Consider the following 15,008-nt stretch of genomic DNA (forward strand, 5'->3'; position numbering starts at 1 on the left):
TCTGTCGGAGGCCTACTTGCATATCCCAATCCATCGGGATCACCAGCGCTACTTACGCTTCAAAGTCCTGAAACAACACTTTCAGTTCCGGGCACTACCCTTCGGGTTAGCCACCGTGCCGCGGACCTTTACCAAGGTAATAGTAGTGGTGGCGGCGTCACTCAGGAAGGAAGGAATTCTCGTCCATCCCTACCTGGCTGATCAGGGCAAAGCCACCGGGCAACCAACAGAGTTATATCTCTTCTGGAAAGCCTAGGATGGGTAATCAACACAAACAAGAGTTCCCTACAGCCTTCGCAGTCGCTGGAATACCTAGGAGTCCGGTTTGACACCCAGGGAGACAAAATCAGCCTGACCTCCAAGAGGAGATCAAAACTCCGGAATCGTTTACGGACTCTGCTGAGCGCCACCCGGCTCACAGCTTGGAATTACCTACAGGTCCTCTGCCTAATGGCGTCCACTCTGGAAGTGGTTCCATGGGCACGGGCTCATATGAGACCGTTACAACGTGCCCTCCTATCTCGGTGGAGCCCACGATTACAGAACTACACGGTGCATCTACCTCTACCGGCCAGAGTACGGAATCAGTTACGGTGGTGGCTGCAGCCCGGCCACACGAGCCGGGGGTCAAAAATGTCCTCCCCAACCTGGACTCTGCTCACTACAGATGCCAGCCTGAGCGGCTGGGGGGCACACTGCAAAGAACTAACCACCCAAGGGCGGTGGAACAAAGAAGAGTCGGGGTGGAACATCAACTGACTAGAGGCACGGGCAGTCAGGTTAGCCTGCCTGCGTTTTGCCCACAGACTTCGACAAAGAGCAGTCAGAGTGATGTCGGACAACGCCACCAGGGTGGCATACATCAACTGACAGGGCGGAACCAGAAGCAGACAGGTATCCCTAGAAATAGACCCCTGATGGCTTGGGCGGAAGCAAATCTCCAGGACATCTCCGCCGTCCACATCGCCGGGAAGGACAACACCACGGCAGACTTCCTAAGCAGAGAAAGCCTAAACCCGGGGGAATGGCAGCTGTCATCCATGGCCTTCCAGATGATTGTGGATCAGTGGGGGACTCCGGGCATGGACCTACTAGCGGACAGGTCCAACGCTCAAGTACCCAGATACTTCAGTCGCAGGCGAGATCCTCTATTCCACGGGATCGACGCCCTGGTACAGCCATGGCCTCAGGGGATCCTGCTATATGCCTTTCCCCCCATGGCCCCTGTTGGGTGCCATTATACACAAGATTCAGCGGCACAGAGGCCTAGTTCTTCTAGTGGCCCTGGACTGGCCAAGAAGACCCTGGTACGCAGACATGAGAAGACTACTGGCAGGGGACCCTCTACCCCTGCCCCCTCACAGGGACCTGCTGCGGCAAGGTCCCATCCTCCACGAGGATCCAGCTCAATTCTCTCTTACGGTCTGGCCATTGAGAGGGCTCGACTGAAGAAAAGGGGATACTCGGGGTCGATAATAGATACACTCCTCCGAGCACGTAAGTTCTCCACATCACTAACTTATATAAGGATCTGGAGAGTATTTGAAGCCTGGTGCGAAACTCGCAGCACCAATCCACATGCCGCTAAAATCCCCATCATTTTGGATTTCCTGCAAGATGGGCTTCAGAAGGGTCTGTCCCTCAGTTCAATCAAGGTTCAGGTGGCAGCGCTATCCTGCTACGGCCCCAGGAGTGACGGCAACAGCATTGCCACACACCCAGACATTTCCTGAAAGGAGTCAAGCACATTCGCCCGCCACTGAAGTGGCCAGTGCCCTTGTGGAACCTCAACCTAGTTTTGGAATTCCTAGCGGGACCCGCCTTCAGACCCCTCCGAGGCCTGTCCCTCCGTTTATTAACCTTGAAGATGGTGTTCTTGCTGGCCATATGCTCAGCACGCCGGATCTCAGAGCTACAAGCGCCGTCCTGCCGAGATCCGTTCCTCAGGATCACTCCAGGGGCTATCCACCTTCGCACGGTTCCTTCCTTCTTACTCAAAGTAGTCTCACACTTCCACCTCAACCAAACCATATCCTTGCCAACCATGGAAGGGTTGAAGAAATCGGAAGCAGGTCGAATACTGTGTCGTCTCGACATCGGCAGACTGCTGACCAGATACCTGGAAATGTTGGAAGCAGAACGAAAGACGGACCACCTGTTCGTCCTTCACAGTGGGAAGAGGCAAGGAGAAGCGGCCTCACGGGCGACTATTGCTCGCTGGATCAAAGAAGTTATCAAGGTGGCCTACGTAGAAGCGGGAAAACCACCACCTCTACGGGTCAAGGCTCACTCTACCAGAGCACAAGCGGCCTCCTGGGCAGAAACGAGGATGCTGTCGCCTGCAGAGATATGCAGAGCGGCAACGTGGTCCTCCATCCATACCTTCTCCAGATTCTACCATCTGGACGTCCAGGCCAGGGAGGACACTGCATTTGCGAGGGCAATCCTAAACGGACCTCGGGCAGCCTCCCACCCAGTCCGGAAGTAGCTTTTGTACATCCCATTTGTTCTGAGTCCATCTGCTACACGCTAGGAAATGGAGAGATTACTTACCTGATAATCTCGTTTTCCTTAGTGTAGACAGATGGACTCAGCATCCCGCCCGGCTGCCGATTATATATGGGAATTCACCGATTCAAGGTAAGCCATGTTTTCTTACATAGGGCATCCACCCTGCCGGGTGTTGACGCCTTCAGGTTGAGAACACTGGCAGTCTCCAGCTACTGTCAATCGGTCAGGTTAATCATGTTTAGTTAATCGATCGGTCAGTCACACATATATCCATAATGCTTTTGCAAGGAAGATTACTGAGCTTCTGCACTTCCTGCAGGGGTATATGTACTACGTGCTGACGTCAGATCCGTCTCCAACTGCTAGCACGAGCACACTATACCCATTTGTTCTGAGTCCATCTGTCTACACTAAGGAAAACGAGATTATCAGGTAAGTAATCTCTCCAGTATTGAACTTTTCCTGGAAATAAATGGATATGTTGTTTTAGTGAGATATATAAAATGGTTATCTGGGTTTGTATTTCTGATGTATGTTATGTATTGGACATGGTTTTGTGGCTGACCAGCTAGTTCTTAAATTGTTCTTGTTGTAACTGCAACTTTACCAATAAAAATGACTAATTACAAGAAAAAAAAAAGGTCTAGCTTACAATTTCCTTCAGATAGGTTCTCTTCAGTGAAAGGTGCAAGGAGTGTCCCTGGCCAGATGTAATTAATTTTCTTCGAAGGTTAAAATATGTGAGGCCCCCAGTGCAGAAGGTGTGTCCCTAGTGGAATCTTCATTTGGTGCTGAAGGTGTTGTGTGAAGCTCTGTTCGACCTATTGCGGAGCACAGCTCTAAAGGATTTAACCCTGAAAGTGGATTTTTTGGTGGCAATTTGTTTGGGCAGAAGAATTTCAGAGTTTCAGGTGTTGTCCTGTAGAGATTTCTTTCTGCAATTTATGGAGAATGGGATGTCCTTGCAAACAGTGCCCTCATTTCTTCCAAAGATTGTTTCGGCCTTTCATCTTAGTCAAACAGTGGAACTTTCTGCCTTTCCGAATTTGGATTCGTCTGTGCCGTATGCGAAGGAACTTTGTATGTTGGATGTGCAGCGGGCATTATTAAGGTGTCTCAAGGTGACTAATAGTTTCCGGAGATTGAATCCTCTTTTTGTGCTTTGGAATGGGCCAAGAAAGGGGTGTAAAGTATCCAAGGCTACTATTGCATGATGGCTGAAAGATGTGATTAGCTCGGTTTATATTTGTAAAGGCTGTCTGATGCCAGAGGGTCTAAGGCAACCTCATGAGCCAAGTATCAGCTGATTTCTCCACAAGAAATATGTTAGGCGGCTACTTGGAAGTCATTACACACTTTCTGCAGGCATTGTTGGTTTGATGTCTAAGAATCCGGACTTGGTGGGATTTGGAGAGAGTGTATTGCAAATGGGGCTATCACGTTCCCACCTCCCACCCTATAGGGGAGCTTGGGTGCATCCCAGGAGTCTGGACTGATCTAGGATATGAACAGGAAAGGAAAATTGGTTCTTACCTGCTAATTTTTGTTCCTGGAATACTACAGATAAGTCCAGAGTCCCATCCACTTGTCATGGCAGTATGTAAATAAAGGAGAGTGGTTTGTTTGGTTACACAAGGTTCTGCTTAATATTGTTGGAATTAATTTTCCATAGAGACTCCACCTCTCTTCTGCTCATTAAGGGGGGGGGGGGTCTAAGGTCTCGGTTATTGTTATACGGCTCGATACTGTAAGGCCGCGGTAGAAACAGTGCGGCAGTGTCAAGTGCACCCTTCCTCCCCGCACGCACAGTTCTCTTGACCTAGCGCCTGATACTCTCTTCTAATTGCATGCAAATGCATGCCGCGGCTGTAAAGCGTTAGGGAAGGGTTATGCCTGCGCAACCCAATTTACTGTATAGGCGCTTAATACAGCGCCTATACAGTAACCTGGGTGCGCTGGTACCTGTCATTTCAAATGTCATTTCAAATGACATTTGAAATGACAGGCACCAGGAAGTGTAAAAAACAAAATTTTCCCTGTACGTACCAGGATCAGTCCAGACACCTGGGTTGTGACTCCGCACCAGCAGATGGAGACAGAGCAAAACTTGTCGGGCATCCCTACATATAGTAAGGCGCCACCCACAGCTCGTCAGTCTTTCTCTGTCTCCAGCAGATGGGGCAGGTCCACCCACAGTCTCGATTGATCCTGGTTAGTTAGCTAGTCAGGGGATTTTGAAAAATAAATAAATAAATAAATAAATAAATAAATAAATAAATAAAAATAATAAAAAGAAGAAGTGAAGAAGAAAGAAATTTGCAGTAAGCCGCGGAAGCCCGAGTCCTGGAAGCCTCCCAGGGGGGTTGCAAGGTCCTGAGGGGACCATCCCCCTCTGGTTGAGGCCGCTGCTGGGGTTGAGAACCCGGCCAGGACTGGCAGCAGCGTCGGGGGTGACACCGGGGAGCCCGGTTCACTCACCCCCGCTGGACAGGAGGAATCAGGACCAGGGCCAGCGGCGAGTACAAGAAAAAAAAAAAAAAATTGTTTTTGTTTGTTCGTGCGGCTCGTCCTCTCGCTCCGTTTTCGTCGCGGGGGGGGGGGGGAGCGGGGCCGTTCAGGGACCGTCCGGATCGCGCAATTTGTTGTTCTTTCCCTCCTTCCTCCCGCCCGGCCACGGGCCGTAGCCAGTCTGCCGCATGCCGAGGGGCGCGCGCGTCTCTAGGGAGGGGGTCTGCTCGAATTGTGTCTCGGGCGGCGAGGGGCCCGTTCCCGGCAGACGCGATCGCCGCTGCGCGACGAGCCTGTTGCAGGGGGCAGTGCTGAGCCGTTCCCGCTGAGCGCGGGAACGGCGGCCATTTTGGCTTCGGTTAGAGAAGCCACGAGGAAGGCCGTGGGGGATGCCGGATTGCCCCCCCCACTTTCCCCGCAGCAGCGACCCTCCGGGGGTGCCCCCCCGGGGGAGGATGATTCGCCAGATGACCGGAGTCTGCAGGGGGCCTCCTCGGACTCGGAGGCCTCTTTCTCCTCCGATTTGGCAAGTTTGCTGCACAAACTTGTGAAGTACAAACAATCAAAGAGGAAAAGAAGATCAGCTAAAGGGGGTTCGGACAAATCGGTACCCCGGAAGAAAAAGTCGGGGGAAGCTCCGCGGCGACCCGCGGATCCCCCCAGGGGGCGGCGACCCTTACGGGGGGTCCCTCAAGATTCAGAGTCCGATGCGGATTCCTCTGCGGAGGATGTTGTGGATGCGGAGCCACCAGGTGATGCTGGGGCTCACGCCGAACCGGATGCGGTGCCAGCTGGGAGCGCTAAAGGAGCGCCAGCGGTGGAAGGTGATGACCCTAAGGTCGTACACTTGTTCCGGAAGGAGGAGCTAGCTCCATTAATCCCGGCCATCTTGCAAGAAGTAGGAGTGGATGCCCCACCGGTGGGGTCTCGGACAGATGCCAAGATGGACCCGGTGCTCCTGGGTCTTACAGGACCAGCGGTGGCCTTCCCGTTCCACTTCTCGGCGACTGATATTCTATTCCGAGAATGGGATACTCCGGAATTGGGATTAAAGGTCAGTAAAGCGATGGATAAGCTGTACCCATTACCGGAGGACGCGCTGGAGATGCTGCGTTTTCCCAGGGTAGATGCAGCGGTGTCGGCGGTTACAAAGCGGTTCACCATTCCGGTCACAGGAGCCACGGCCCTTAAGGATATTCAGGACCGGAAGCTTGAAGGTCAGCTGAAGAAGGTGTTCGAGGCGTCGGCCCTGGGAGTCCACGTGGCCATTTGCAGTAACTTTGCGCTCCGAGCCGGGCTGCGCTGGGCGCAGGTCCTTCAGGCCAATGCGGATCTCTCGGGAGAAGAGGCGGCGCAGGCGGACCAGCTGGAAGCGGTGATAGCGTATAGCGCGGATGCTATGCATGATCTCCTGCGGACGTCCGCCAGGGCCATGGTCTCGGCAGCTTCGGCACGTCGGTTGCTGTGGCTCAGGAATTGGGCGGCGGATGGGTCCTCTAAGGCTCATCTCGGAGCCCTCCCGTTCAAAGGGAAGCTGCTGTTCGGTAAGGAGCTGGACGACCTGATGCAGTCGCTTGGTGAGAACAGGGCTTTCAAGTTGCCTGAGGACAGGCACAGAAGCAGGACGTCTTTCTCCAGTAGGGCCCGGTTTCGGGGACCTCGAAAGTCGCGGCCGCAGAGGTCGTCTGGGCCCTCCTACCGGGCTGGCTCTGGAGCCTCGAGAACGTCGTCGTGGTCTCAGTCCTTTCGTGGCAGAAAATTTGGGAGGCGAGACGGTCCCGGGTCAGGGTCGGGGCCGAAAGCCTCACAATGAAGTACGGCTGGTCCGTTCCCTGCCGCCGGCTTCTCTGGCTGTGCCGAACGTAGGAGCCAGGTTGGAGCGCTTCTACGGGGAATGGACCAGTATAACGACGGATCAGTGGGTCCTCAGCGTGATAAGACAAGGCTACGCTTTAGATTTTGCACGGATTCCAGCGGACAAGTTTTTGGTCTCCCCTTGCATGGGTCGCGGCAAGCAAGCGGCCGTCCGGGATACGCTGGAGCGGCTACAAGACCTGGGGGCAATAATACCCGTTCCACTGGGGCAACTCCGTCGGGGAAGGTACTCCATCTACTTCATTGTGCCAAAGAAGGAAGGTACCTTCAGACCCATCTTAGACCTGAAAGGGGTCAACAGATGTCTTCGCGTTCCACGCTTCAAGATGGAAACGATTCGGTCGGTGATCGCCTCAGTGCGGCCAGGAGAGTTCCTGGAGTCCTTGGACCTCACGGAGGCTTACCTTCATATAGGCATTCAGCCGGACCATCGGCAGTTTCTGCGCTTCTGTATCCTGGGCCGGCATTATCAGTTCAAGGCTCTCCCCTTCGGCCTTGCCACCGCTCCGCGGATGTTTACAAAGGTAATGGTGGTGGTGGCAGCCGAGCTTCGCAAGGAGGGGTTCCTGGTACATCCCTACTTGGGCGACTGGCTCATCCGGGCCAAATCGGAGAGCCTGTGTCGACAGGCAGTCGAAAGAGTCCTGCAGCTTTTGCGTTCCCTCGGCTGGGTGGTCAATCTCGCCAAAAGTCGCCTCGTCCCCACCCAAACACTACATTACCTGAGAGCGCTATTCGACACGAAGCAGGGCAGAGTGTTTCTGTCCCAGGAGCGGATGTCCAAGCTTCAGGGCCAGGTGTGCAGGTTGATGTCCCTGCGGTGCCCATTGGTCTGCGATCATCTCATGGTGTTGGGATCGATGGCGTCGACGCTGGCCTTGGTTCCCTGGGCGTTTGCTCATCTACGGCCATTGCAATCCGCATTGCTCTCCCGCTGGCGGCCAGTATCGGAGGATTTTCACATGCCACTTCCACTATCAGTTCAGGCGAGGTCCAGCCTACAGTGGTGGCTCAGCTCCGACAATTTGTCACACGGAGTGTCCCTGCTTATGCCCGCCTGGACAGTGGTCACTACGGATGCCAGTCTTTCCGGCTGGGGGGGCGGTGTGCATGGGATACCCGGTGCAAGGACACATGGGACACTCGGTGCAAGGACAGTGGTCCAAAGCTCAGTCGCAGTGGTCCATCAATTGCTTGGAGACCAGAGCGGTCTTGCTGGCGCTGCAGGCTTTTCTCCCATGGATTCGCGGGAAGGCGGTCCAAGTCTTTTCGGACAACGCGACAAGGAGCCAAGCCGTCGCGGAGCAGACGCGCTAACTGATGACCTGGGCGGAACGGAATCTCAGCGACATCGCAGCGTCCCATATCGCCGGAGTAGACAATGTCCAAGCGGATTTTCTCAGCCGACATCGCTTGGATCCGGGGGAATGGGAGCTGTCGGAGGGAGCTTACCACCTCCTCTGCGAGCGGTGGGGAACGCCACACATGGATCTGATGGCCACCGCTCAGAACGCCAAAGCCCCGCGGTTCTTCAGTCGAAGAAGAGAATGGGGGGCCGAAGGGGTGGATGCTCTGGTCCTCCCCTGGCCCACAAACGTTCTGCTGTATGTGTTTCCTCCTTGGCCTCTGATAGGCAAGGTTCTTCGGCGCATAGAGATGCATCCCGCAGAGGTAGTCATGGTAGCGCCCGAGTGGCCACGGCGTCCTTGGTTCGCGGACCTCCTACAGTTGGCACGGGAGCCCCCTCTCCGATTCAGCGGGGAAACGGCGCTTCTACGGCAAGGTCCTGTCTGTTTGGAGGACGCGGATCACTTCTGTCTCGCGGCCTGGCTTTTGAGAGGAAACGCTTGAAGAATAAGGGATATTCGGATGCGGTAGTAGCCACATTGCTGAGTTCTAGAAAGCGTTCTACGTCCTTCGCCTACGTTCGGGTGTGGACAGTGTTTGAGGATTGGTGTAGAGCTCGGGAGGTGAATCCTGTGCTGCCCTCCGTACCGGATGTTCTTGCGTTCCTTCAGGCTGGCCTTGCGAAGGGGCTGTCTTGCAGTACTCTGAAAGTCCAGGTGGCAGCGCTTGGTTGCCTCAGAGGTAAGGTGCACGGTAGGTCCTTGGCGCAGCACCCGGATGTGGCGCGTTTTCTTCGGGGAGCCAAACATTTGCGGCCATCTTTACGTCAGCCTTGTCCTTCTTGGAATCTCAATTGTGTTCTTTCCACTCTGTGTTCGTCCCCTTTTGAGCCTCTTAAGCGGGCGACACTTAAGGATCTTACTCTCAAGACGGTGTTTCTTGTGGCAATCGCGTCGGCTAGACGTGTTTCCGAATTACAGGCGTTATCTTGCAGGGAGCCTTTCTTGCGCTTCTCTGAGGCGGGGGTCTCGTTAAGGACGGTTCCCTCCTTCCTCCCGAAGGTGGTGTCAGCTTTTCATTTGAACCAGACGGTTGAGCTGCCCGCTTTTCCAGAGGGGGAGCGTTCTGATCCTGATGCTAGACTGTTGAAGAAACTTGATGTCCGCAGAGTCCTGCTCCGTTATCTGGAAGTTACGAATTCCTTTCGGGTTTCGGACCATCTCTTTGTTTTGTGCTCGGGGCCAAAACGTGGTGGGGCAGCTCCCGGACCACGATTGCGCGCTGGCTCAAGGAAGCCATTGCTTCAGCGTACATACTGAAAGGGAAGTCTGTTCCTGCGGGTCTTCGGGCTCACTCGACGCGAGCACAAGCCGCCTCTTGGGCGGAGTCTTCGCACGTGTCACCACAAGAGATTTGCAGAGCAGCGACTTGGAAGTCACTGCATACGTTTGCTAGACACTACAGATTGGATGTTCAGGGCCTGGATTCAGGGGGTTTCGGAGAGAGAGTTCTGCGAGCGGGACTTTCTGGATCCCACCCTCGGTAATTCAGCTCTGGTACATCCCAGGTGTCTGGACTGATCCTGGTACGTACAGGGAAAGGAAAATTAGTTTCTTACCTGATAATTTTCGTTCCTGTAGTACCAAGGATCAGTCCAGGATCCCGCCCGTGTAGTCTGTTTGGAGTTCTGAAGAGGAGAGTCCGCTCGGTGGGCACTCGGTTTGTTTCTTGTATGTTGTTGGGGCCTCTGGTTCTGGAAGTTCTGATCCAGCTGGGGGTTTGTTGAATCGGCCCGGGTTTCGGGCAGTCTAGTTAGTTGGAGTTCAATTTTGTGCTTTGACATTACGTAAGACTGACGAGCTGTGGGTGGCGCCTTACTATATGTAGGGATGCCCGACAAGTTTTGCTCTGTCTCCATCTGCTGGTGCGGAGTCACAACCCAGGTGTCTGGACTGATCCTTGGTACTACAGGAACGAAAATTATCAGGTAAGAAACTAATTTTCCTTTTAAATACCTGTCGGAGGGCCGCATGGGTGCAGGCGGCCGGCGGGATCCGGGGGGCGGGTGGTCGTGTGTTAAATCTAGGCCGCGGGCGGGTGGGCGCCTGTTCCAGGCGGCGGGGGGGGCGGGGGGACGCGCGGTAGTTTCAGACGACCGGCGGCGGGAGCCGGGGGGCGGGTGGTCGCGTGTTAAATCTAGGCCGGGTTGCACAGACGCGCATTCATCCAGGCGGAAGAGCCGGCGGCAAAAGCCGCCGGCTCCTCCGCTTGGATGAATGAATGCGCGCCTGTGCGACCCCTGCGATTCGGCGCTCAAGGCAGTCACATGCTGTGACGTCACGCCTTGAGCGCCGAATCGCAGGGGTCGCACAGGCGCGCATTCATTCATCCAGGCGGAGGAGCCGGCGGCTTTTGCCGCCGGCTCTTCCGCCTGGATGAATGCGCGTCTGTGCAACCCGGCCTAGATTTAACACGCGACCACCCGCCCCCGGCTCCCGCCGCCGGTCGTCTGAAACTAACGCGCGTCCACCCGCCCCCCCCCCCCCCCCCCCGCCGGCTCCTCCGCCTGGATGAATGCGCGTCTGTGCGACCCGGCCTAGATTTAACACGCGACCACCCACCCCCCGGCTCCCGCCGTCGGTCGTCTGAAACTAACGCGCGTCCACCCGCCGCCACCGCCTGGAACAGGCGCCCACCCGCCCGCGGCCTAGATTTAACACGCGACCACCCGCCCCCCGGATCCCGCTGGCCGCCTGGACCCACGCGGCCCTCCGACAGGTATTTAAAAATTTTTATTTTTTTTTCTGACAGGTTTTATGTGTCCCACAGCATTACATTTTCTCGATCATCTCTGTATCGCTTTTTTTTTTATTGTGTTTTATTGTTTTTGAGTATCTTAAGCGGTGTCGATGGATTTGTTACTAGACTCACAGTCCTAACATCTACTAGGGGGAGGCGGTAAACTAACACGTTAAGGCCGCAGCAAAACAGCGGGTTACTAAGGAGATAATATCAGCGCCCGTTACAGTATCGGAGGGGAATAGCTAATTCCTTCATTATACAGCTAATTCGTTCATTTACACATCATATACATGCTGCGTGCGGAAAGGGTTATGTGTCTATTTTACGAAGCGCTAAGGACGCGTGAAACTGGAGACTGTATCGCTGGATCGCCTTACTCTGTATTGTGCGCTCCCAACACGTTACAGACGGGGAATCTTTAACCGCACGTTACTGTATCGACCTGATAGTTATTCTCATCTTGGCTTGGGTACAGGTCATACTGAAGGACTGCAGGTGGCACTCTAGGTAAAGTAGCAGTGTCAGTAAAGCTTTTCTCTGCCTCCATCTGCTGGCGGAGAGGCAAAATCTAGGATTCTGGACTGATTTGTTGTATTTCAAGAATGGAATGAAAATTAGCAGGTAAGAACCAATTTTCCTTTCTAGCAGAAACACGGACACTTATAGCATATAGTCTGGCAGACTTATGTTGACAGGTTGGTGTGCAGTAGCTTGGTAGAGATGGGGCATCTTCTGGAAAGGCCTCAGTGACCTGGGAGGCCAGTTGATTGCGTAATAGCTGCACTGGTGCTGGTGACTGTTTGTGTTATTGCAGCACTTTGTGGTTGGATATGGGAGGTGAGGGGTGCTGGGTGTAAGCAAAAAAGATCTTGCAAGCTCAGCTACCCAGGAGGTTGGAATACAATGGAGGAAGTTGACCAAAAATATCTTGGATAAGGAGTGATATCCTACAAGTGATCACTTGCTCTGACTGGCAGCTGGTATATATCCTCAGCAGTGTGGACAGGAATAATTGGGAAGGCTGGATGCATCAGTTGGTCTTTTCTGTTATCTTTCATGTTATTTTGAGATGGCTCTGCTGTTTGTCTTTTTCTCTAGGTCATTCCTGTGCTTACTCCACATCTCACAATGCCATGCTTCTGGCTGACTTTTTCTTTCCCTCTTGTGCTTAGATGCAGAAGACTAGGATAGAGGCTGATGATATGTGTTCACAGCTGGAGAAGTGCAGCAAGGAAAACAGAACACTGAAAGACAGCATGAAACGGGAGGTGGATCAGGTAAAACGCTTCCCAGTGCAGCCCTGTTCTTGGATACATGCATGCAGAGGAGGGGAGAATATCTGTTCAGAACAGCAGGTTGTATTTATTGGGTACCCTGGGAAATCTCATGTGCTCATCTGTTGATTAAACTAAAAGTAAGCATAAAACAATATTTCTCCATTCAGGAGAACTTTAAGCGCAAGGTGGCACTGAGATTAAAAAACAAAAAGATGCTGGCATGGCTCAAAACAAAAACACAGGTACACTGATTAGACTATCATAAAACTATCTTAAATAGTCCTACATTCTTTCATTGACTTAGCTGACAGATTTTACGTATAAATTTGAGCTATATAATATATAGTCTTCTGAAGACATATGTCAGAAGTCTGGTTTTGTTTTAAGATAATCTAATATTCTCCTAGGACAAGCAGGATGGTAGTCCTCACGTGTGGGTGACATCGTACGATGAAGCCCGGCATTCTCAGTCTGCTGCTATCCGCGCGTCCACATGAGGTCCCCCTTCAGGCTCTTCTTTTCCGCGGTGCAGTAGCCTCACAGTTGGTGGAGCTCCAAATCCTCAAATTTTTTCTGTCTTTTCAGGGTTTTGTTTTTTTGGGTTTTTTTGCATCTGGTCCCCCTTCGCGTACGGTTCCTCTGTTCGGTAGGTACCCTTGGCTTTTGCCTTCTTTATTCATGGTTGATTCCTGACTCTTGCACCATGGTGCCCGTCGGCCGACAACTGCACGCCGGCCTCTTTTTTTTTATGGCATCAAGTTTTCGACAGTGCCCCCAGTGCCCGCGGACCATGTCCATCATGGATCCGCATGAGGTGTATATCCTCTGCCTGGGGGCCTCGCATGATGTCTGGGGGTGTCGTTTGTGTGATCAGATAACCCCCAAAGGGCATTGCGTGCGCCGGGATAAAATGGAGAAGCTCTTCAGCTCTCCATAACCCTCTACTTCAGCTTCAGTATCCTCCACGCCCAAGGACCGCGGGGAATTATCCCCGTCTCTTCCCCTGGCGGTCCCGCTCTCCAGTACCCTTAAGGACCGGGGAGAGGGAGATCTAGCCTCGGTGGTCTCTCCCCTCCCCCTAACCTTGGGGTTATCGTCTTCCTCGATGCTGGGGAAAGACCAGGCCGAGCACCGGAAATCCAGGAAGCATAGACACCAGTCACTGTCCTGCCACAGGTCCGGTTCTGGAGTGGTATCGGTGACTGCTGAGCCGCCATTGAAGCGGCACCGGCCACCGGAGGCCCTATCCTCTGGTGCCCCCGGTAGCATGAGACATTCCCCATCGGCAACGGTGCTTGGTGCCCTGCCTTTTCATGAACATTCCAAAGATGTGTCGGCAACGCCTCGTCCCCCACCATCAGTCCTTACTACCCAGGACTTTCAGGAGGAGTTGGACAGCAGGGTGCAATCGGCAGTGCTCAAAGCGCTACAGAGCATTGAGCGGCTGGCACCACCGGCCCCCATACCGGTGCCCAAGCCTCCGCCTTCGATGTTTGCACCCCTGCTGGAGCGTCTGGATGTCCTTCTTGGCGCCCTATCGATGCAACCAGTGCCCGAGAGATCTACGATGCCTCCTCGGCCACCGACACCCTCCACTGGAGCGATCCTGATTCCCGGTTCCTCAGAGGAGGATGAGGCCTTGGGGACTGGGTGCCCATTCCCACAGTTCCCTGGGCCACCGCCATTTCCTTCCGGCGTACCGCGGCTGATGCCTCCCTCAATGCCCGGGGGTCCATCGAAGCTGCAAGTGTCCCTTCAGCCTTCGGTGCCCTTGGGGCCGAGGTCTACTGTCCCTCCTGTTCCCCGCCCTCGGTGTCTGGACCCTAGCGAGAAGGAGGGTCCCTACCAGATAGGTAGCATCTTCTTAAAGATGTTGTGGAGGGTCCCTACCAGATAGGTAGCATCTTCTTAAAGATGATGTGGACCTGCACCGCCACAATTTCCTTGGGAAATTCAATGAACTGGAGGACTTCCAGCATCTTGTGATGGGTATCTTCCTCCAACAGGAACTGGAAGGGGATGGCCTATGACCCTATGACCCATAGGGTCATAGGGTCCCTCCTCCTCGCTAGGTCTGGACCCTAGCGAGGAGGAGGGACCCTATGACCCATCGGACTCATCCTCCGAACTCTCCAATGACCCCCTCTCAGAGCCTTCCCCTCCAGAGGAGCGGCGTCGATCTCCGCCCGAAGACTTGTCATTTGCCAGCTTTGTAAGGGCCATGGCAGAGGCCATCCCCTTCCAGTTCCTGTCGGAGGAAGATACCCATCACAAGATGCTGGAAGTCCTCCAGTTCATTGAATTTCCCAAGGAAATTGTGGCGGTGCAGGTCCACAACATCTTTAAGAAGCTCCTCCACCGTATGTGGGAAGGCCAATGCTACCTATCTGGTGCAACAGACTGTGGGCTTTGAACGGCAGCACCTCCCCCACCAATCGGCGGTTGTGGAGTCTGCGCTTAAGAAGGCTAGACGCTCCTGGACACACGCTTCTGCCCCTCCGGGGTGCGAACACAGGGAGCTCGACGGCAAAGGAAGGAAAATGTTCCAGGGGGCTATGCTGGTTGCCCGTATTGCAGCCTACCAACTATACATGCCCCAATACAACCGCAACTTGTGGAAACAGGTCCAGGAGTTTGCGAAGGGCCTTCCCCAGCAATAGCAGGAGTCCCTTGCAGCTATTGCCGTGC

General features: G+C 54.0%; 1 protein-coding gene across 1 annotated transcript in view; it reads left to right on the plus strand.

Moving 5' to 3' along the window:
* The window catches only part of ODF2 (outer dense fiber of sperm tails 2), a 385,587-nt gene that overhangs the window by 323,519 nt on the left and 47,060 nt on the right, over positions 1 to 15,008 (plus strand). Inside the window, exon 16 of the mRNA XM_029613214.1 lies at positions 12,216 to 12,320. Coding sequence (XP_029469074.1) covers positions 12,216 to 12,320 — 105 coding nt within the window. The remainder of the gene's footprint in view (positions 1 to 12,215; positions 12,321 to 15,008) is intronic.

The sequence above is a fragment of the Rhinatrema bivittatum genome, chromosome 8 (genome assembly GCF_901001135.1).
Source record: "Rhinatrema bivittatum chromosome 8, aRhiBiv1.1, whole genome shotgun sequence".
NCBI classification, from domain to species: domain Eukaryota; kingdom Metazoa; phylum Chordata; class Amphibia; order Gymnophiona; family Rhinatrematidae; genus Rhinatrema; species Rhinatrema bivittatum.